Source organism: Cynocephalus volans, chromosome 4 (genome assembly GCF_027409185.1).
Source record: "Cynocephalus volans isolate mCynVol1 chromosome 4, mCynVol1.pri, whole genome shotgun sequence".
Lineage (NCBI taxonomy): Eukaryota > Metazoa > Chordata > Mammalia > Dermoptera > Cynocephalidae > Cynocephalus > Cynocephalus volans.
The window spans coordinates 73,543,049-73,568,262 of NC_084463.1; the positions used below are offsets into that span (position 1 = coordinate 73,543,049).

The 25,214-nt window shown below is 36.5% G+C and overlaps 1 protein-coding gene across 1 annotated transcript in view; it reads right to left on the bottom strand.

Annotated features, from left to right (window-relative positions):
* ARHGAP42 (Rho GTPase activating protein 42) overlaps positions 1 to 25,214 on the bottom strand; it is a 286,282-nt gene that overhangs the window by 58,219 nt on the left and 202,849 nt on the right. The window contains exons 5-7 of the mRNA XM_063093670.1: positions 20,911 to 21,012; positions 13,777 to 13,887; positions 1,737 to 1,841 (exon numbers count right to left, since the gene is read on the bottom strand). Coding sequence (XP_062949740.1) covers positions 1,737 to 1,841; positions 13,777 to 13,887; positions 20,911 to 21,012 — 318 coding nt within the window. The remainder of the gene's footprint in view (positions 1 to 1,736; positions 1,842 to 13,776; positions 13,888 to 20,910; positions 21,013 to 25,214) is intronic.

A 25,214-nucleotide genomic window follows, 5' to 3' on the forward strand; every position in this document is an offset into this window, starting at 1 on the left:
AAATATAAAAATCACCCCCACCTAACTCTAAGATCTTGTTATGGCCGGTACTAAAAGAACGGATTCTCAAAGTAGATTACGAAAATTTTCCTGTCACTTTTGCTGTTTTTCTTTTTAAAACAAGAATCCAAATTTTTTCCAATTCCATACTCTTCTCCTGTTCCCAAATCCCAGGGAATTTAATGTAACTGTATGTGTTTAATATGGAAACAAATCATAAAAATACTTTGGCTTTTATAATTTCCCTTTTAATATTTACTGAAAAAGTCCAAATGCACTCCATGTTGAAAAACAATGGAATAGATTAAATGTGAAATCAATTCTGCTAGAAAATGTAAGTTAAATAAAAGCTAAAACGCAAAACACAAGTAGAATAAATCCAATTACATATTTCTCATGGCACACTCCAACTCTGTAGTTTTATTTACTGAACATCTCCACAATGGCAAGAATCAGATAAGCAGAAAAACACAAACTTTTTATGGAAAATTAAGGGAAAGCTTTCCAAATTATTTTGGCTATAGAGAACTAGACAGTTGGGGTTCCAGTCACCGAAAAACCTCAACAATCAGGACTTCATTATTTGTCAGGTTTGTTAATACAGAAATGGGTTGGCCAAAGATTTTTTTTTTTTAATTGTAAGTGCTGCTTAGCATTTGAAAATCATGATTTGTATAACTATGCAATCAGAGATTAAAAGGACTGATAGCAACTTTATAAAACAAAAACTGATAGAAATAGATAGGCTGTTTGTAAATAATTCTTATGCTTTAAAGCAGTTATTTTGAATGCTTCAAAATCCATTCTAATTTATAATTTGAAAATAATATCAGATATATTATATAAAATTTCAGAGAGAGATGAGACTTTAGAGCATTAAAGTATCTTCATTGCACAAATACAGATAAGCTACCCTCTCTCAGAAAATAAGATTTTCCTAAGATAGGTCAGCCAGTAATTTTTTCCCCAGGTTCATTGAGGCATAATTGACAGATAAAAATTATACATATTTAAGGTGTATGCTGTGAAGTTTTGATGTATATATACATTGTGCAATGATTACCATAGTCACGTTAATTAACATATCCATCATCACACAGTTATTAGTATTATTTTTTTTTTTTGGTGGTGGAAACACTTAAGATCTACTCTTTCAACAAATTTCAAGTATGCAATGCAGTATTATTATTATATGTATTTTTTTGGACCAGTGAGGGGATCGCAACCCTTGGTACAGTGTCATCCGCACCACACTCAGCCAGTGAGCGCACCGGCTATCCCTATACAGGATCCGAACCTGCGGCCTCGGTGCTACCATGCGTGAGCCATGGGGCCGGCCTGCAATGCAGTATTATTAACTATAGTCACCATGCTATGCAATAGATCTCTAGAACTTATTCATCCTGCCTCACCCAGTAAACTAACAAGAACACTGAATAAAGGCAAAAGTTTCCAAACTTCCAGGTGTCCACACCTTGGTAGTATTTATTTTTATAAAATTTTCTAGTATAAATTTTTCTAACCTAAGATTAGTTCTTTCTTGGCATACTTTCAACTAGCAGGTAGAAAACAAATTTTTAAATAAATTTATAAAGTGGCTTTTCTAATTTAGTAGATTATACTATAGCTAGACAAGTTTTTGAAAGATTCTAAGGCTTGACTTGGTTATAACTTAGTTGTCAGGTGATTATCACATTCCCTAAGGAGAGGCAGTAAGAACAGGTATATAGTCTTACATTCTGCAAGTTGAACTGCAGCTGTTGCTTATATGGTGCAAATTCCTGGGCGAGTTCATATCCTTCGTGGTAAAAAGTAAATAAACCCTGAAGGAATGACAAAAGCTGCAAAGATAAAGAGATTAAAAGCAAACAAACAAACATGAAAACTTGTTTAAAAAAAGATAATTATCAAAGGTAAAATATTGAGGAAAATATATTTCATTCTAATTCTTCAAACAAAGAAATTTTCAGTCTTTTTGTTTGGAAAATTTTGTTGTCAGGCAATAAAATTATGGATATAAAACAGAAATCTCAAAAGCAAATTTTGTCTTCCTTTTTTGGTAGTCAATGATTTAATTTTTGAGTCTCGTCATGGACAGCTGTCATGGTAACTACTCTACTATTCAAATGCATTGAAGAAATATCCAGAAGAGACCACTAAGGGGCATAAAGACCTAAGCAGCATTGGTCCTACCTTTGAAGAGCTTCTAATCCAAAGGTTTACAGATCAGAAGTATCCAAGGAAAGGAGTAAGAATTTGGCCAGATGAAATGAAGAAAAGTATCACTAGGTGGCAGTACTGGTGCAGGTATTGAATAGACAATATTTTAGCAAGGAGCGGGAAGAACTCAAAGCAGAGGGAAGAATTGGGGAAAAATGTTGAATGGAACTAGCTAACATAGATCTTCCATGTTAGAGTTAGAGTAAAATCATTAGAAAACTGAAATTTCTACAATCCAAGCCTTCTAATCTCAAATCCATGTGTGCTTAACGTATTATGTTTTATATGTAAAGTAAGACTGGCTCTCCATGGAATTACAGGACAGAGTTGTTTATATGGAATAAGTCGTATTTGAAAAATAATCGATTTAAATTTTTCATTTAATTGAGATTTTATTCCACAGACTTTTTCACTACCTTGATCTCTTCCAGAAATTGTTCCAGCAATAAAGTTAAAAAATATTTCTTAAAGATGGCTTATAATATGTCTGTAACTTATTTTAAATTAAGAAGAAACACAGTTTGAAAACATTTTCACATGTGAATAACATCCCACCACTTCCTCTGTCTGGGAGGCAGGGAGGATTCAGCTAAGCACCAACTTGTATGTGTGCTATGACTTCCAGCAGATAAATACTGGTTCTATCAGAAAACTATGACCTAATGCTTTTCTTCTTATAAACAAGTCACCTGCAAACAAAGTTATGTTCATTTCAGAAAGCACAGATTTTCAAATTGTTTTCGTTACTATATTTTAAAAACTTCTCTTTTGTTCAATAGTTCCTGACATTGTGCCAAAATGTATTTTTGCTAATTTTATATTTCATACTCTCAGTTTTACATCAACTGATATTTACCACCAAAACTAAATATTCAATGGATTATCCTAAAATAATACTACAGTTTGTCAAATTATCCAGTAAAATACATAGTCTGCCTGAATGCATATACTGTGGCCTAAGTAAACTGAACTGCAGATTAAACTCAGATTAAAAAATACTTTTAATTAGAGTTTGGATATGTAGATTTAGAGCTTTTCAGAAATAAAATAAGAAGCACTTTAGAAATATATAGATAACACTAGTCTTCTGAATATCCGAATGATATTTTATAAAGTTGTTAGAGGAGTATTGTTTCATGTTTTGCCATCTATAATTAGTTCACAATTACACTGTCTCATTGAAAACTGGATGCCATACAAAGCAGATGCTATTTTCAAATCACCATAATTACAAAACTTATAAAGAAGACATTTTAATGACATCTATGAGGACTCTTTCTATAAAACGCCTAATCCCCCGAGATCCACCTTTTCTAATATTCTGAGTTTTCAGAACATGGGGAAAAAAACAAAGCACATTGATGTTTCAGAAATATGAAGTAAAACATTCAGTACCATACCTAGATCACTCCTAAAAATTTTAACAAATGGTAAATTGTAATCTTTAGGCCACAGAAGTTCATGATATATATACACACACACACACACTCACATATACACACACACAAATTTTTTAAAAAATTTTATTGAATCATAATTGATTATACATATTTTTGTGGTTCAATGTTGACATGTTGATCAAATCAGTATTACTAGCATATATATTGTTACAAATCATTCTTATTCTATATGCCCCTTGTCCAATCTCTCCCTGTCCACCTCTCCCTCACCCATCCCACCTCTGATAACCCTAGATGTCTTCTTTCCTTCTGAAAGAGTAATGGTTACTCTGTTGATTTGTTTAGATGATCTGTCCAATGCTGAGAGGTGTGTTCAGGTCCCCCAATATTATCATAGAGCAGATGCTTCTTCTGTCACTCTGGAATGGGCTTTGTGGAGAGAGACATCCTCTTCTTTTCTTTGGTTTCTGCTGGTGACTCTCCTTGTGTCAATGGCTCCAGTGGCTGGTGGACCATCTGCAAGGTGGTTGTGGCATCCAGCCACTTTCATGGCAGCAGTGGTTATTGTGGTGGCTGTTGTGGGCCACCCACATGGAGGTGATGTTTTGGGCATGCTCCTTGGTGCTGGTGGTGCGCCTGGTTTTGGGGGGGGGGTCGGGTCCCCACTCCAGACCTCAGGTTCCCAGGCAGGCCCTGAGGCCCTGGAGGTGTACATAGTTGTGGGAAGGGGATCCGGTCCCCAGCTGCATGCCTCAGGTCCCCAGGTGGGCCCCTAGGCACTGGCAGTGTGCCTTGGCCAGAACTAATTTTTTGTCCTTTCCTTATTTCTAAAATGGGGGAACTTCCTGTGGGGACCAGTATTTGAGACCTGTGGTTGAGCTAAATTGCTGCTTTGCTGCTGCTTCCCTAGGGAAGGCTTTTTGTGCAGCTCAGGTTTTAATAGTTTACTTCATAGGTACTTCCAGCTCTCGAGAGATCCGGTGCACCTGGGTTGTGCAGAAACTCCTCTGATCTGGGCCTGAGTCTTTTCATCAAACTGCACCCCATACAATTGTGCATTCCTGACCTGTCTCCTCTGAGTGGTCCTTCACTGACCGTGATGCCAGTCAGCTGTCCTTGCTGTGCCCCAGTGTTTCCCTGGTGAACCCATCTCCCCCTCCGCCTGTGCTGCAAACACTTCCCATAGGATGGGCCATGCGCTGGTCCCTTGCGATGACTCACCAGCCTCTGAGTGGTTCCTTTTTTCAGTTGTTCTGGCTCCTCACTCCTATGTGGGTCCACGGGAACCCTATTAGTGGTCTTGCTGGCCTGGGGGCCGCCTCCAAGCAACTTCATCTGAAAGGCACAGTTGTGGCTTTTGCCAGCTCCAGCCTTAAAGCGGCCATGGCACGAAATGGTTGGTGTGGTTTTTTTCTTTCTCTCATCGTGGCTTCTCCTGCCTTCATGCACTCCATAGGTCTCTCCTCCTCTTCCCCTGAGCTCTAGAAGCTCCAGCTTGGCTGCTGTTGCTTTTTTATAGTTGTAAATTGGTTGATTTGTGGGAAAGAGCGACGCTGGGGACCATCTATTCCGCCATCTTGACTGGAAGCGCCGTTCATGATATATTTGAATTGCTCTATCGTGGCTTGATGCTCTAGCCTTAAAGTTATGTTATTATATGTCAAAAGATTAGACATCTGGAAAAGATGCTGGGTGCTCTCCACTGAACTCCTCACTACCTATGAGACACACCCTCTCACAAAGGGCTTCTTAAGGCTTGCAGATTCACTGAATAGCACAAGGGTCCCCAAACTAAAACTCTCGTATCAAAGCATTTTAATGACAACTTTGGTAAACCAACATTTTCCACTGAGCTCTACTTTTAAATTCTTAATCATACTTTAAAAGATAAGATACCGGCATCTCCACTTTCTTCAGACTGCTCTTTATCCTCAACATTTTATATGCAGCAACTTCAGTATGATGAAAATAAATCCACTGCCATCCTCAAGCAGAATGTGGATTCACTTAGAAGCAGAGAAATATGTTTTAATCTCACAATGCGTGCTGAGCACCCACTAGGAAATATATGATTCTATGGAAGGGACACAGAAATTACATACAAAGAAACTCCCACCTTCTCCTTCTGTTCCACATCTTCTTTGGAAGCAGCTCTTGGGGGTTTTAAATAAAGACAGCAAGTGTGAAATAACTGCCTCTAGATGGCAGCAAAGTTAAACCTTGTTTGAATATATGCTAGTTCATTTTATCCTCCAGGAGAACTTAATAGGACAGCCTGAAGACCTCTAAGAATTGCATTCCTCACATGTCATTTTCTTTGGTCAATCTGCCTGAGTGGCTGAGGTGTTGTGGGAAAGACAGGTCTTAGTTTACTTAAAAGCCAGTCTGACCTTTAAAAATAACAGTACCCCAAACCAGCCATAACCTAAACAAACAAACAAACAAATACAGTAACAATAACTACAAACTATTAGGGAAATTCAAAAAGTTCATGGAAAAACATAGAACTAAAAGAGATTATGAATCTTTCCATGAACTTTCTGAAGTACCCTTGTACTAGGTAGATTAGGTTTTAACACAAAGAAAGTTCCTTTTATCATGGGGAAAATCTCATACAGCACTTTATTAATCCCCAGGGTTTTAGAATCAGATTCCTGTCACTCCAATAACCTGACCAAATGAAAAAATTGATACTACCTTTACAAATAAATAATCTTTTTAAAAGAATCCATTACAAGTCAGCAAAGGAACAAATATTCATTATTACCTAGCCCATTAATCATCTGACAATTAACTAAATGCAGTATGGATGTGGCACCTGCAAAAGTTTCAAGCCTTAAGGGCCCACAGTTACCAGCGATAAGGTGAAAGCAGAAAGGCAAGAGCTGAGGAAAGGGTTGGAGCACCGTGGGAGCGAGGACAAAGACCCCTCGAAGCAGCAGATGCAGTAATTCCAGATACTGTTGCTCAAACTGAGCAAAAACTGGGATGTTAACGCTTTTGTAATGATGCAATCCGTTCCTACATGCCTGTTCTCTTTTCTAACAATCATTAATTATTACAATTAATTTTCTTAACCTATTAAAATGCTTAGAGTGGTAGTTATGTCCCACCTGCCCTGAGCTACACTGCTAATCATGTTCTGAATTTGTTCTTGAGTTTTGACAGAGACCTCACAGTTAATTTCTATGGAACCCTTCCACAATGGGATACAACTTCATGCTCTCTAGGATGGCTAGACTCAAAAAGTGAGATACAGGGCTGGCTGGTTGGCTCAGTTAGTTAGAACATGGTGCTGATAACACCAAGGTGCTGGGTTTGATCCCTGTGCTGGCCAGCCAACAACAAAAAAAAAGGTGTGTGGGGGGGGGAGATAATAGCAAATGTTGGAGGGGATGTGGAAAAATTGAACTCCTCACACACTACTATTGAGAATGTAAAATGGTACAGTTACATTGGAAAATAGTCTGGTAGTTCCTTGAGTAGTTAAATAGAGAGTTACCATACAACTCAGTAATTCCACTTCAAGAGAGAGAAAAACATTTATCTACACAAAAACTTGTACGTGAACGTTTATAGCAACACTATTCATAAATAGTCAAAAGGTATCCATCAACTGACAAATGAATAAACAAAACACGTTCTATTCATATAATGAAATATTGTTTGGTTCTAAGAAGGAATGAAGTATTGATGCACACTTTAACATGGATGAACCTTAAAAACATTTTGCCTAGTAAAAGAAGCCAATCACAAAAGATCACATATTATATAATTCCATGTATATGAAATATCTAGAATAGGCAAATCTATAGAGACAGAAAGTAGATTCGTGGTTGATTAGGGTTGAAGGTTATGAAGTATGAAGGGAGTGATAATAAAAGGTATGAGGTTTATTTTTGAGGTGATAAAAATATTCCAAAATATGTTATGGTTATTGTTGCACATATCTGTGAATATATTAAAAACTATTTAATTGTACACTTTAAATGGGTGAACTGTAAGGTATGTGAATTACATCTGAATAAAGTTGCTTTTTAAAAAATAAAAACACTTCCCATACACAGAGCATCATTAACGCACTAAAAGAAATGAAAATCTTATAAGGCAAAGTTCCATCCTCCACTTGGCCACCCAAACCTTCAGGAAAACCAGAAAAGCAAGGCAAAGCAAAGGCATCAATTTTCACACTGTAAAAACATCATGCCTGTGAGTTAGATCTGTAGTCTTTGCAATTCCCTACTTTGAGGAAACTTAGAGATAAGCATCGTAGAGGATAGATCCAAAATGACTACAGGGTGTTTTTAGTCTAATGCATACTTGTTCAGAGGAGTTCACTGAATGGAAATGAAAGGGTATGAACATCTAACCAAAGGAATAGTGAGGACTGAGGATAAAAAAGAGGCAAGGATGGAAAGTGGCTGGCCAACTGAGGTTTGGGTAGACAACCTTTGAAACAGGATGATGAAAGGATGGAAGGACAAAGGAATACATGGACAGATATGATTCAATTAATAAAGCAACGTCGTGGCCATATATTGCCTCAGCAGTGAAGAAATCACCGGAATTCGTGCAAAGATGCGTTTCTAAGCACTCAAGATGATGGAATTCAGATGAAGTAGCCTGAGGTAAACTTTTGTGGTAAAGAATCAGAAGCAACGAAGAACAGTCAGCTTCTCTGTACAGCTCAACGGAATGAAGAAGGCAATGTAGCCAGCGAGGTGATGAAGTCCAGCAGACTACATGATTGATTTCTAAAACAAAGTTCAAGGGACTAGCCAGCCAAACAAACAGGATGTATTACCCTCACTTATACAAAATTCTATTCACTGTCAAACTGCTACTACAAAAGTCAGATTTTCAACAGCAGTACCTAGAACTAAATCCAAGGACCATTACAGATTTTATTTTTACTTAAGATATATGACCTGAAAAAAACTTTGTTTCATTTTTATAGAATAATTGAATTTAGGTTTTAAGCAGGATAGAAATTTAACCTTTAGTCCTACAACAGAGTTTCTACACACACACACACACACACACACACACACACACACACACACACACACACACACACACTACACTATCTTATTTGTTTACTTTGTTTTCCTCTAAATTAAATTCTCTAAATGAAAGCTAACCAATCATATTGAAAAAGAAAAAGCACACAAAAAGGTTTAACTTTTAAAACCTGCAGGTCTAGATACTCACTGATGGATTTTTTTTTAACCTTAGCAAGTAGCTAATGTTTAGTCTCAAAATTATATAAACTTTTTAAACTTAGAGATCCTAAAAAGAATTTTATAGCATACTTCATGACAAAATAATCTAAAATATATTAGCAAATTAAATGACATTTTCTTCAGTAATTTTAAAATTGAACTTAGCAGTCCAAGAAAAGAGCATCAAAAGCAGTATATTTCAGTTTGTATAAAATGATTTATACTCATTTTCCATATTAACTTCAAACAATACCAAAAGACTAAAATGAAGTCTAATAAGAATACTCTAATATAAAAATGCTCTTAAAAAACTTACTGTAGATGTATATTTAGAAGCACGTTAAGGTAAAATGTGTTTTTTAAAAAGCTACATTGGGCTTTAAAGCTACAACTAATAAATGGACGCATAAATGTTATTTTCATACCTAGCAATCATAGCAAGAGTTATAGTTCACACTAACTGCTACCCTGCTGATGCTAACGATGCCCTGGGCACTTGCTCTGTGCATTACCTGTGTTGGTTGATACTCACCACAGTCCTGGGAACTACATATTACTTTTATCCTCAATTTACAGATAAAAACCCAAGGCACAGAGCTTGAAAAACGTGCCAAACTTGCACAGCTGTAAGACGTGGAGCCCAATTCCATCTTATTTCCACTACTTAGCTATTATATTATTTTCCTATATTATTATTGTTATATTATTATGTATTATATTATTAATTATGCATTTATATTATTTTTATATATTTATATTATTATATTGTATTACATTATTATTTTATTATACTATTTTCTGACTTTACCTTCCAAAGTAAAGGTAAACCTCTTATTTTCTTCTGATTTTAAGGAATTAAAATAGCAACACGATACAATTTTCTAAGGTAATCCATTTTATTTGGTCAGAGCAGAAATTAGGAAGGACTAATTTTTGTAGTCCAGCAGCCACTGCGGCAGTAAGTGGTATGACATGTGACTTCATATTAGGGCTCCGGGTTCCTGACTATCTGCGACTTCAGGTTTGCGGCCTCAGGCAACTAACAATCTTTCTTTGGCTTAGCTTCCTCATCTAGCAAGTACCTTATAACAATGCTATTGTGAGGTTTTGTGATATAACCCAGGGAAAACACATAGCGCATAGAAGTTGCCCACATAACATTAGTCTCAACTACGCAAGCTCAGAGGACGTAACCAAACATACACAAACTGCAACTGAATGAACCACAGGGAGTTAGGTTATAAAAAGATTCTTTTAGTTTTCCGAGCAACAAACCTTTATGTATCATAAAATATTTCGGATACCCCAGGGCTCCTCTACTCCCTTATTTAAGCTGTTCATGTCCCGTGTACTACTTGAATTTTTTCTTCTAATCTCTCAAAAAATTCTCACAAATTCCAGGAGTAGGAAGATCTTATGACCAAGAGTCAGGAGATGCTATTTCTCCCTCTCTGATCTCTTTCCCCCATTACAGACCTGAACTTGTATATCTTGTTGGCAAATTCAAGAGGACGTGGCTCAACAGAACAACTGCTCAACAAAAATATGTGGGCCACAAACGCAAGCCAATGTGTAATTTTCTAGTAGCCCCATTAAAAAGAAATAAAAGTACATAAAAAACAAGTGAAATTAATTTGAGCAATTTTATCACAATATACCCAAAATATCATTTCAATATAATCAACATAAAAGAGGTATTAATGAGATATTTTAAGTTTTGTCCATACTAAAACTATCTTTTTTTAAAAAAAAAAAAGATGACTGCTAAGAGGTTCTTAACCCTTGACTTGGTGTTGTCAGCACCGCGCTCTCTGAAGTGAGCCGTGGGCTGGCTCTCATGCTAAAACTTACTGATCTGGTGTTTATTTTTACACTTACAGCACATCTTAATCTAGACTAGCCTTATATCAAGTGCTCAATAGCCATAAGTGGGTGGATCACCCATGAGCTACAATCCTTTTTCATACAAAATATAAAAAACAGAAAAAAAAATGGCCATTAAAATTTTATACTTTATGGAGACTTGAGTTTAAAAAGTTAATTTTCACATATACTTTAAAAATAACATATAATTTATTTATAAAAAATACATAAATGTCCCCTTTTATTCCGTGTATCAGATCTAGCTGTTCCTTGGAATAATGGCAACATAGAAATATTTATTCCTAATAGCACCTAAATATTCTATAGAAGTTTTATGACAATTAGTAGGAGCTTGATATTATTTGAAACAATGTAAAATTATTTCAGCTGTATCATTATAAGGTAAGAATATTATTTAATATGAACCACCATCCCCTATTGTTATTTTCTACTTGATATCTTACAGTAGGAAGGAGATATGTCCCATCCCTAGGTTATCTGCTTTACTCTAATGCTTATTTGTTAAATTAATCTAAGCTAAAACTAGAATAGACTACTAGATTTTTGCAGTATGCAACAGTAATGCAAACAGGATAAAAACTGAAAAGACATTAAAGTGTTCTCACATGTTTTTATGTTAGTTCCCGGGAGCTTTGTTTTTATAACTTTACAAGCTTTTTCTCCAAATTAATTTGTGAACACATAACCTGAAGATCAACATGCATGCTCATGTTTCATCGGTCCCATTTCTACTCTTCTCATTATTGAGGAGGAAAGTAAGTAGAACTCCATGGATGAGACTTTGAGACTAAAAATGAGGATAAGACTAAACTGACAGTACTATTTAGTTTGGCCAGACATTCTAATAGGAAAAACACAGCAGCCAAGAAAATATTTTGGAAAAAGGACAAATTTAACATCAGTTTTGATTGCAGTGTCATAAGAAAGGCATGCATTATGGAAGACTTATCAGAACATCACAATTTAGGATAAGGTAAGGGAAAGGAAAAGAACACATTTCAATTGAAGGATGGCTTTCACTTCTCTACATTATTTTCACAGGCATTTATAAATTCTTACCATTCCTTCTGCCACCTGTAAGCAAATGATTTTACAATCATCTCTTTATACATCTGAGGTCATCTTATAGAATGATCTAGTTCAGTGCTCCCAGACAGGACAGGCTATAAAAAGAATTAGAGAAACAGGCTACTCCCATGTCCCCCTCCAGGAGGGAGAAAGAAATGCAGATGTGAAAGGATCATCTCAGGTGTGAGGAGGAATAACAGTACAGCAGATGAGCACAGTGTCTGATGGAAATGGGAACATGAAAGGAAGAAATATACAGGAAAACTGTCAGAAATAATGGAGTCTCTCTGATAGTTTGGAAGAGCTAAAATTCAGAAGTCTCAGGAGGCAGGCACTAGGGAAGAAGTTTGCCAGCAAGTAGAGGCTTCGAAAACCATGGTGGGATTCTGGGGCAGGACTTAGTCAAAGAGAAGGGGAACAGGAATTGTAAGTGGTGGTCTTCTTCTGAGAAGAGGGGTTAGGCTGGCTAGTTGCCCATGAGCCCCAGATGTGCTTCAGAAGGCACCCTAAGTCATGTAAAGTTTAATCAGATCCTCAAAGAATCTACTACATAAGAAGTTACAAATTCATTAAAGGGATTCAAGAACTTAACTGCTTGGCAAACAGAACTTGGACTTAAGTCTGTTATTCCAAATAAAAGGTAAAAGTTAAATCCCTGAGCCTCAGTTGTGGTCTCAAACTCCTTAATTCTTCTAGCTGAAGGGCTGGTCTTACAAGTAAACTTGCCAAGTGCCTAGTTTACAGGAGGGAGTCAGGTGGCTCCAGCGGAAGGAAAAGGAGCAAAACAGAGGTCCTGGAAGCCAGGTAGGGACTTATCCCCAGCTTCTGCTCTGTCTCAGTTTCTCACTATCTTTAGGGCATCACTAGTAGGTTTCCATTAGGAACTGAATTATGTCAAATATGAAGCAGGTTGTTTATTTTAAAATGTTGTCTTTCCTTCCCTTCCCCCTATCATCTCCACTAAAATAGAAACAGGGTATTTCATTTTTTATTATAATTGATTTTTTAAAAGACTGACATAGGAAGAAAAGAATGACTTTAATTAGATATTTCATTACTTATGCTTTTATTAACCCTGTCCTCTCACCTCATGGGAATTGAGGAGAACATATAGCAGATGATCACTTTGACTCTAGAGCTTACCTATATTCATCATAGATGCCACCTTATGAATATGCCCATTTAGACACTATTGTCACATATAAGAGTGTCACTTGAAAAAAAATGCTAAGAAAATGAAGTAAGCTTATAAAGACCAGCCACCTGTTATTTTCTGTAATGCAGTTTACATTAGGGAATCCATTACTTTCTACACTGACTTTGTAAAATAATGACTTCATAAGAAAGTCAGGCAGATCCCCGCCATGTAAGGAAAGGGAGCGTGGAACAAAGGGAAAAGCATTAGCCTTAAGTTTTCTCCCTTCACCTAAAGGTTTGGTAAATGGGTTACTTTACTGGTGAGGTGTATTCATTCATGTATCGATAATATATATCCTTTTATTTGTTTTCTATGATTTAAATTAATACACTTTATTTTAAGAGCAGTTTTAGGTTTATCAACAAAACTGAGTGGTAAGTAGGGAGTTCGCATATACCCGAGCCCACATATCCTCCTGCACCCTGTAATCCCCACACATAGTTTCCTCTATTATTAACATCTGGCATTCCTGTATTACATTTGGTACAGTTGATGAGCCAGCACTGATACATTATTACTAACTGAGGCCATAGTTTATATTAGGGCTCACTTTTTGTACTGTACATTCTGTGGGTTTTGGCAAATGGATAATGATGTGCATCCACAATTACAGTATCATACAGAGTAGTTTCACTACCCCAAAAGTTCTCCGTGCTCCACCTATCATCCCTCCGTACCCTCCTCCTTTTATTTTTACAAATCAAAATTTTCAATAGAAAAACACCGTTAAGTTTTTTTAAAATAGTTTCTGGGACTACTGTTTTAAAGGGAAACTAAAACTTACCGGTTCAACAAATTCAAACTTCTTTTTTTCTTGAACCTCTTGGATTTTAAATACATATTCTAATGATGCTTCGTAGAAGTTTTGATGTTCTCGGTCAATCTGTGTATCTGCCTAAAGAGTAAAAAACAGGGAAAGTATGACAGAGGGAGTGATTATTTATCATTCTACATAGAGAGGGACTCAATTCCTGCTCTACTCTGAAATCATTATTAAAAGTTAGGTCTTGAAAAAACGTTTTAATATAGCACTTACTGTAGTCTTTGTCCACAGGAGAAACACACACACACACACACACACACACACACACACAAACTCAATAAGCATACAACATTCATTACATTAGAAACTTATTACAAAAGAAGTATATAAAAATCTACGGGATCATAGAAGGAGAGACTAAATTATGGGAAAAATGGTGGTGTTTATGTTAAATCTTAGAACAAGCAATTGACAGTAAATACTTAATGATAAAGAAAGGCAGGGGCAATTGTCATGAAAAAGCAAAGAGGCATGAAAGTTTGACAGCGTTTGGCTGCAGAGTCAATACATGGAAGAGAGGGGGGGAAAGAGAGGTTGGCATCACTCTACTGAAGATCTTGGACACTGCTTAACAAATTTGGATGTTAGTTGAGGGAGAAGCATCTGAGAATATTAAGCAGAAGGGTCACATCGTTAGGAAAACTTTTAGAAAGATAATACTGGTAGCAGAGCCAAAAAAATTTCAATGGCTCTAACCTGATGAATCACGCTCTATCAATGCCATGCACATTTATTCCTTCTGATTGCAGTAAGGTTCTACTGACAAAGTGTGGGAGAACGTTATTGAGATCATTTCATTTTCTTTTTAACTTTGCCTTTCTTCTCTCTTCCATGCTCACTATCACCCTCAGATACACTCTTTAAAAGTGATGTTGGTTTGGTAGAGAGACATAATTTACTTTTCTTGCCCAGTTTCACACTGCCTGCTGCTAGCTGAGGTCACTAAAAGCAGATGGAAAGAAGTGGCTCTCCGGAGTACTAAATAGCCATCAATAACCATTTTGGAGAAGAAAATTGCTTTGGAGTCATTTACAATGTTATTTTCACAAACAAAGCCAAAAAAAAAAAAGAAAAAAAGACAAAATTAGGTTTGTTGGCTTGGACATGATAGCTCCTTAAGACTTAATTTGGAACCCCTTTAAAAATAGTTAAATATACTTATTATGCATTTATTTATATAATTAAAAATAACCCAATATTATCAACAACTCACTAGGGATTTTTTACTGTTTTTAAACTAATACATGTGAAGAATATATAAATAAGGTAGGAGATTTGAACCAAAAATTTATTAGGTCCCAAAGATCATTTAGGAAAAATACTGGTATCAACAAAAAGGAAATCAGTATTCCACATAAATCTTACCATCGCTCAGGGGACCACTCTACATATAAGAATGAATTAACTTAGTAATGAAGGATAGGTAGTGGTGGTGTGCTAATAAATATTTAACAACTGGCTCTTTTAAGGGAAAGGCTTGATTTGTAGTATTTGTTGATTTCTGTGGTGTAAATGTGGTCCCAAAATGGCCAGTTTCAAACCACAACCCCAACATCACTGAATGCAGCAGTTGGAAAGAGATGTGCACATGGGCTGTCCAGAGCAAGCTTCAGTAAAACACTGCGTGGAAGAGGTGCAAAGATATTTTCAGTTTTGGAGGCAACATTCTATTCCAAAGTTATTTTGATGATTTTATTTACTTAAAAAAATAATGTCAGTGATTGTGCTGCCTAGTACATGGGAACAAACTCTAGAATGTTGAGACACCTTTAGATCTTAAAATGGTTATTTCTGGTCAACAGGCTATGCAGAAAAGAGACAGCAGGTCTTTCAAAAGGTCTGCTTACAAGGTTGGCCCTTGGCTGGTGTCTGAGATTGTGAATTTCTGGAAAGTTTTCATCATTCTAACTGGTAAGAGTGGCTAAATGTGCCTAAATGGTGCAAATGATATGGGTTACGCTGAATGCCTCCTTTCCTTCCGGGAGTCTGGAATTTGGGTACATGCCAGGCAGAGGGTTCTATGTGACCAATCTTTAGTGAAAACCCTGGGTAATGAGTCTCTAATGAGCTTCTTTGGTAGACAACATTTCACATATTGTCACAACTCATTGCTGGGAGAATTAAGCACGTCCAATATGTCTCCGCTGGGAGGGGACTCCTGGAAGGCTGCACCTGGTTTCCCCTGGACTTTGCCCCATGTGCCCTTTCTCTGTGCTGATTTTTCTTTGTATACTATCACTGTAAGAAATCATAGCCAGGAGCATGACTGTATGCTGAGCCCTGTTGAGTTCTCCTCACAAATCTCAAAACCTTGGAGTAGTCTTGGGGACCCCAGACACAAGAGTATTAAGTGTCATTTCTTTAGAAACTTATTTGCCATGCACAATCCCATTCCACCCCACCCCAAAAGGGGGAGAGGGCAAAAAAAGAATAAAAGAAATAATGACATTCGCCAGTTAGAGATGTTTTCACCACTTGCAATCTAGACAACTGAAATGTGGCATACCAAAGCTACTCTGAAAGGTCATCCAGAGTGTACAGTACTTAAGGAATATGACAGCTTAATTCTTTTTCAGCACAAGACTTAATTACCTGGGGTGAATTCCTTTAGTACATAAACTCATGGTGTGTGGTTCACTAGCAAACACTTGCTTATAAACCTGCTAGCAACTGGTGCTATATATTTCATACTGGATAAGTAGGGTAACCATATGATTTATTGCTCAAAGTGGGACAATTTTCAAACTGAAAGGGAGCACTAGTCATAACTATGTCAGATCAAGCGTAAAGTGTTTACAAGGCAAAAGGCACTCTAAAGTAAGACACTGAATTAATTTCATAATAAAATCACATGGTTCTGCAGATATCTAAATTTCTCCCAAACTACAATAAGCTATCTTGATTCAACATAGGGAGAAAAGCCTCAGGTGATACTTATCGAATCATTCCTAGAGGAGAAAAGACTTGAGCTAGACTCTGAAGAAATGAGGAGGTTTAGAGTAAGTAGAGATAAAATGAGAAGAGTTTGAGTGAGGGAATAGAGTCAGGAAAACAAGTTATGTTCAAGTTGATCAAAAGGTTTGTGACTAGAGGTCTGGACCGCAGAACTCAGAAATGGCAGTTAAGGCAAAAAAGATACAATGTATATTATAGACTTCATCCAACAGACAGTGCAAAAGCTTGAGAATGGTGTTGACAAAATCCAAGCCACATTTCAAGAAGATTAACATGAGGATAGTGCAGAATCCACTGATTAAGAGGTGGGGCTGGGTTCACGTGAATAAAAGGAGATGTCTTACTTGATAAATCATAAAGGTTGTCTGTTGCATCCTCGCAAGAAAGTTAAGTTGAAAGATGTGGGTAAAAGAAGCAAGAGAAAAGTCAAACATAAATTTGATAATAAGTAATAATACCAGCATTAATGGATAATTAAGGAAATTAGAGATAGGAAGAAACCTGGGAGAAATGGTGATGTGACACAAGCTTTCACATGTGTCACAAAGAAGTGGTAATCTAAAGTCTTGGTAGCCAGGCAGAGGGCAATACGAAGATGATCAGGCATAACAAGATCATGACCTCGGAGACATTCAAGATGTTACAGACAACATGGAAGCCGGCGAGATTTCAGGGACAGAAAGCGAAGGATAAGAATAGAGGTGTAAGAACTGAATTTAAGGGATTTACTTCATTTAAGGGTTGGGGTTAAGAAGAACCTGTTACATAGTATTTAGTGATAGGTGGAAAATCCAAATCTGGATTTCTAAAAAGGAATCCATTTTTTTTCTTTACTTTTTCTTCTAATTATAAAAGTCATAAATATGTGTTTTTTGTTTTTCCTGCTGGGTGTTGCATGTATGGTGACTTGTGAATATTTTATATTTTAATTTTATTTTATATTTTAATGTATTGGAAACTTTCCATTTTATTCAAGAAATCAGTTGCATGTTGAAAGCCTTGATTAAAAAAGGAATATTTACAATCTAAAAAACAAAAAAACTCAAGAATGACTGAATCTTTTTTCATTATTTTAAGTTTATTTTTATTATTCATTATTATAATAGAGAAATTTAAATATAGTAAGAATTGCAATCCCACTGTTAATATTTTGATGCATCTCTCTCTCTCTCTCTCTCTCTCTCTCTCTCTCTCTCTCTCTCACACACACACACACACACACAAACACACACACAGTTCCTAAATTTTTGGCTTTTGAATAATTCTCAGATCAACATATTTATACAATTTATTTTTATGCTTATCTCTGATAATTTTGTTGGGGTAAATTCCTACCAATAAAAATCATCTCTACTACCTTGTATCTTTAAGGTTTGCTAAAATGTGATGTCTAATTCACCTCAAGAATAATTGAATCTTTTTATGCTCCCATCAGGACAGCAAAGGTATGCCCAGTTTCCCATGTTAACAATAGATATTACCTTTTAATAAATTTAAAATGATATCTTATTATTAGTTTGTACTGTTTTTTAACACAGATGTCACTGAGACTAACAATATTTATTATGATTCATATTTCCTTTTTGATAAATGCCCTTTTGTGTCCTTAGCCCTTTTTTCTCCACTGAAGTGTTTCGCTTTTTCAAACTTCAGTGGGAAATACTGATTTGCAAAACTTCTTGTATATAAGAGATGGTAACCTTGTGTTATACATTGTTTTAAATTCTCTAACGCTTTGCCTTTTAATTTGGTTTAATGCCTTTTGAAATAGGTTATTTATTTTTATGCATTCAGGTCTTTCTACATTTCCTTTATGATTTCTTCCTATTTTACACTTAGGAATTTTCATTCATATATCAAATATAACTTCTTTTCATCTACTATAAAGCCTATAATCTTGGTAAGTTTGTTTCCAATTTTCCAATTGTTTACTCCAACGTCTTGTCTAATTGATGGGAACTCTACACAAGCTGACCCTTTAACTCAGTCCTGGAAATTGGCAGCCACTTGTTTTCAATGAGCAAAAAGAATAAGGAGTCAGCTGTGCAGGTGAGAAGGCACAGAAGGGTCTTTTTGAGAATACGTTGATAAGCTTGGTGTTGACGGAAGGGCCAGAGCTGCTCTGGAAAGAAACAGATGACTTTTCGTGTCACAGAATTAAATATGTTTGTGGCAACATCTGACTGTAACAGGTTTGATTCCTGGAAGCGCAAGGGGAAAAAAAAACTCAAGCCACATTTTTCCTTTTCTATGTTATATACCCCCGAGAAGCTGCTTTAACACAATTTGTTGTGGTGTGTTGTGTTATGTCAGGGGCTATACATCCTGCAAAAGAAGTGTGTGTGTTTGTGAAGTGAGATGAGAAGAAGGACGTTACTATGTTACAGTCTTTTCCAACCTCCAACTAAATAGAGAACCAGAATGAATATTCTATTATACCACAGCCTAAGGGACTGAGGGCCACTAGCAAAGAAAGTATTAAATATCGAACTAATTTGTCAGGGAAAATTGAAACATATCCTCTAGAGGACTTTACAATTAGGATAAAGTTATAATTTCCTTGAGATGGTTTAAACAATGTCTTGTCTAAGAGTAACCTCTCATATTTACCGAGAGCCTAAAGTTCTTAAGGGATCGAGGCAGTCAATTTTTTAAATGGCACTGGCCATAACCCTGGGCATGGCAGATGATGGTGTACTGGTGATAATTAGAGGAGTCTGTCAACATGTGACTATGTCCACATTCATACTAGAACCCCACTCTCCCTTAGGTTTATTCTAGAGCAAAGCATAAAGAGAAATATGAGTGTTTAAGACCTTTGGAACATGTAAACATAATATTAAATTATAACAAGCAGTAACAAATATTCAGGTGATTAAATATATCCAAGAAATTTAAAATAAAATATAGTTTTTCTTAAGAGCAGATTGTCTTCCATTTTACTTTAGCTACAAAAACCTTCCAAAAGCGCCCAATTGCATATTAAATTATACTATTTTAATAGCATGTGTTAATAACAGAACACACAGGCTATCATGAACTCATGTATAAATATCAAGCAAAACAAAACTTCCCGATATTAAAGATCTTTAAATGAAAAAATTCAGTGCCAGGGATGAGAACATGAGTATGTTGGAAAAAAGGAATCAGAGGCCAAAATAACACTCCCATTACTTTTTTGATGCTGTGGAAACTATAATGCTGTAACATACCCTCACGCAGCATGCCTTGTCACTGAACTCAGAGGTAGGAGAAATAGGAAAGAAAAAAAGAGAGGACAAGGTTGAAATTGAAAAGCAGTTCAGAAAAAGAGGAGGATTTGCTAAGGGAAGGATCAAGACGAGATGTTTGAAAGAGGCTGTCCACTGTGATATCTAGAAGTATAGAGAAAGGAGAAAGAGACTAAAGGAGACTCAGTATAGTTCCAGTTCCCAATGAAGTTCCAGATATAGCAGTAGCGAGCTGCACATGAACTACCTCAACACCCAACCCAGATGTTACAATGGCCAAGGGAGTCTGATTTTTTGACATACCCCATCACTGAAACTGGAACTGCATTATTCCTTAGCAAAAGCACTACTTTTTGTTTTCTTATTGACAGTTAAAACACTACCAGTGGGAAGAACAAAATATAAGATATTTTAGACAAGTGGAAGACATAGACTGCTTACATGTATATATGTTAGTAAAATCTTTCTTTTCATTTTTTCTTTAATAAAATGCTGTAAAATAATTGACATTTTAAAACATGTAGTTGTATATCTTTTTTTCCCCAATGCTGAAGCAAAGCTTTAAATACAATCTCACATATATTTGTAACTTAACGTGAAGTCCGTATCATAAATTTGATAGATCCTGCCCCTTTAAAATATGCCCAATGAGAAGAAAAGAAAAAGTCTATTTCAACCTTTCCCATTGCTGAAGGAAATACAAATCTTACACTTAGAATTGCAATAGTAAATGTCATAATATTTCTAAAGTACCTATCCACAGTAAGTGCTCAATTCAGTTAGCTACTGTTATTGTCATTATTTTATTAAAAAGTAACAGACTTTGAGATACTTCTATCTTTGGTGGAAATTTTGACTTTACATGACTTAATGCCAATGCCCTTTCTACATTTCAATTGGAAAAGCTTACCTCTTGCAAGTGAGACTCCTTTTTCTTTGCTGACAAATTTAAATGCTTGTCAAGAATAGAATAGTATTTTTCACTCTCTTTGTCAAACTTCTTCTTTCCGTCCTAGGGGATAGCAATAACAACAAAAAAGATTCAAATCAGAGCATAAAGAAAACCTTGATTTTCACCATCCCCATCTAAAAAAAAGATTTAATAAAGATTCAGTGAATTCCAACTATGTGCAAAATCTTAATTTTGTAGAGTAGGAAAAAGGTTATGAAAGAAGTCATTTGCATATGTATTCTGCTCTCACAGAAGCTTTCCATCTTGCAAGGAGAAACACATGTATCACAAACACCACCAATCACACCTTCTTTGAAGCACATGGATCTGTAGTATGGAGGGGGCCACGTTGGCTACAGTAGAATCCCTTCAAGAGCTTTATAACTGACTCCCAGAAAGAGATTCTGATCTAACAGGTATGGGATACTACCAAGAAAAAAATGTCTTCTTTAGGCTTCTTGGTGATATGATGAGTTAACATATAACCAATGTGGAGAACTACTCACATAGACTCCTTCACAGAATCATATTATTTCCTAACCACAAAAAGACACCTGATATTTCAAATAACTTGCTCTTGGGAGGGAGGAAAAAAGACTTTTAAATGCTGGTAGCTTTAAATAATTAAGTTAAAAATTCAAAATCAAATAAATCAAAAGGATTAACAACATCTGCATCGTATGCTCTGAACATAATTCTAATAGCTAGCCTTTGCTTATGTCTAAAATGTTGGGAGTTTTTGGGGGGTTAAGGAAGATTAGCTATAGACAGGCTGGACTTTTATGGAGGAAGGGAATACGTTTACCTTTTATCCTATGACATGCTTCCATAGAAATGTAAATGGAATGAAATACTGAGGGGAGCAGGACATACCTGGGCATATGATCTTCTCCAACTATAAATACTGTATCCACTAGGTATGCCTTTTCCACATGAAACAAATACTAAGTAACTACACTCATAAATTTCATTGGCTAAAGAAGTACTATTCCTTCCTTTTATTTCGCTGTTTCTGAAACTGCAACCTCTAGATCACCTAAATCAGAGTCAAGTGTTTACAAGTTTGCTCAAAATGCAGATTCCTCCATCCAGAGATTCTAGAATTGTTTTTTTTTAACATGCTCTATGATTACTAAGCCTAATGCTCTGCTTCATTACTTGCATAAATACCTGGAAGGGGTTACTTAAAAATGATAGATAGATAAATGTATAGATGGACGGGTGGGTGAGTGGGTGGAGGAATGGAGGGAAGGAATGAGGGAGACAGGCAAGGAGAAGGGAAGAAGGTAAAGTCTCTAGCTTAGGGGGGTCTTTCCCACTATTCTGAGTTTGTCAGATGTGGAAAACCTTGATTTTCACCATTCCCATCAAAAGTCCAATACAATTAGTTAAAGATTTAGTGAGTTCCAACTATGTGCAAAACCCTAACTTAGGAGAGTAGAGAGGAGGGTGTGTGGCAAGTCATTTGTGCATGTATTATGCTCTCAGAATCTACCCAGGTAATACTATTTTGATCCACTGGCACTCTGAGTTTTATTTTCAATTGTACTTCCAGGAACCTATTGTGATCTATTTCCATACGTGAAATTTTAGAAAGTGAGTAGATAAAATTAATACGAACAGGAAAAGTAAATAGGATTCTGCTTTAAGATTTCAAGTCACTTTTAGACCATGCAGTGGATTCAATGCCCGCCCCCCACCCCACCCCCTGAACTCACTGAAGCTTAATCCCCACTGTAACTGTTGAGGGTGGGAAATTCTATTATGGTGATTGAAAGGTGGAGCCTTGAAGAGTAATTAGAGAATGAAGACTGCCCCATTGTGAATGGACTGATCCATTCTTAAGAATAATGGGAGTGGTTCTGGTGACTTTACAAGAAGAATGAATGAGGAGGTTAGTCTCTTCTCTGTCTCTGCTTCGCCACTTTCTGCCATGTGAGACCCCTGCATTGCTGTAAAGTCACCACCAAAGAAGACCCTCACCAGATGTGTTCCCTGGACATTGGACTTCCAGCCTCTGAAACTGTAAGCAATAAATTTCATTTTCTTACAAATTACCCAGTTCCATGTATTTTGTTAGAAGCAACAGAAACGGACTAATACAGACCATTTAAGAAGTACTAAGATGTTTGTACATTAAGTATTACATCAGTAAATGAGGGAAAAATGTCAAAATACTCAGAGAATTTTTATTACCTAAGGAGAAAATGGGGTCCTACTAGAAAAAACAAAACTGGAAAATCAGAGTAGCATTCCCATCCAAAAAAGCCCAAGGAACTCACATTAAAAAAATATGGTGTAGCAGACCCAAAAGGAAGCAGGGAAGCCCACGGTTCAGATGAGAGGAGGTTGTTCTCCTCAGCACTGGAATAGACGCCTGGGTCAACATTTCATCTTCTGCTCAGTTACTCTTTAATCTGGCATTTCATGCCCATAACTAACTTGCTCAGCCCACCTTTCCAGAAGTCTCTCTAACTGCCTTCTTTCCAGCTTCTTATTCATGCTTCTCCGCCTCCCCTCCTCCCCACCAGGCCATTCTCTTTGACATAAATGCTCATTTCTTCCAATTCCCACATATTCAAATTATATTTTCGCATCGAGCTCAAACAAACCTTATTCAGAAGTCCCTTCTATCAACTCTCTCTCCCTTTTGAACGCTCACGTAGCTTTATGTATGGTTTCTTATGGAGTTCATGTTCTACACTTGTAGCAGACAAATTTATGTATATACCTCATCCATCCTAAAATTGAATATCTAGTGAATGCTCAATAAATATTTAATGAGCAAGTGAAATTGTTCCTTTTATAACAGTGGGCACCACACAGACATTCTATTTGTTCAACAAACTGTTATCCATGACACAAGTGGCATTTCTGCACAAATGACCCTAACTCAAACCCAATGGTTCATGAATATTTGTGGGCAACCAGCTAGCTGCATTACAGTAGTCTATAAAAGTGACTCATTTTCATCTTACAATAGGGACTTAAAATTTCTCACAGTGCACAGGAGAGGAAGAAACTGGTTTCAGGAGAAGAGAGCACAGCTGTGGTGACGACACTTGTATCTTTGTTTTCAGTTAGTGTTTGTGACATTTTGGGGAATGTTAATTCAGTGCCAATACATCAGCATTTTTGGCAATACAAAAATCATTCCCAGAAATACTTCCTGGACCCTTATTCAAACCCTGGCCCTTCACAACAGCAAAAAAGATCTTTTCAAATGTTCCAGTGAGATAGACAATAAAAACACACTCAGTTTCAGCATAAAATTAAAGAGCTGAGATAAAAGACTAGGCCACTTAAAGGACAACTATAATCTAGGGAAGCATGCTCTAGAAAACAAAGAGCACTGCTCCTTGCAACTCATGCCTCCCCCAAAAGCTGTGATTAAGTGCTCATATAAGCCAAGTCTTATTTGAACTTAGTAACGTAACCACATCCAGCTACCTCTTGACTCCTGTATTACTTGCTGGGGACATCAAACTCTGAATTTCCTCTGAAACCAGTGCTACTGAAGGAAGGGAAAAATAACCCATGAAGTTTTACTAAATGCTGTGTGTGATCACTGCCTTCTTATCGCCATGGCATGATTAAAAAAAAAAACACAAAAAGAACCTACCTCAAAAAACTACATATTATAATGGTATGTTTTCCATCAATCCACAGTAAGTGCATTTGCATTAGGTAATCACTTAAAGTAAAGTCACAATAAGACAATAATCACAATGGAGAAAAGAAGAGGAATGAGGTAGACTGGGATGCTCTACAAGATATACAAACACATATAAAGCAGTACTACTGTTTTTAGCATGGTACTTACTGCAATTACTATATGTCTACACCGACAGAGAGACAGACACAAAGACAAGCAGGACAACTACTATATAAAATAGATCAGAATTAAGTCCCCAATCTCAGCTATAGCTCACTAAAGGTAAGCCAAGTCTGGGTCTGCAATTAGTCGGTTTTGCAAACTAGAAGCGTTCACTCTGAGCACAGGACTCACGTTATCACTTAGTAACAGCTCAAGCCACACCTCCATTTTACGCACTGAAGTGAGGAATGGGAGGAGACCGTTCGTTACAGCACAAACTCCAAGTATCGACTTTACTCTTGCAAAGAGTTGTTTATAACAAAAAATGTGTCAAACATTTATAAAACTTTAGGCATATTATGCAGATAAAATAAATATTAAACTATACACTATTGTTTAAAAAAAGGCCAATACAATGTCTTCCACTGACCACAAGAGGGTGTCA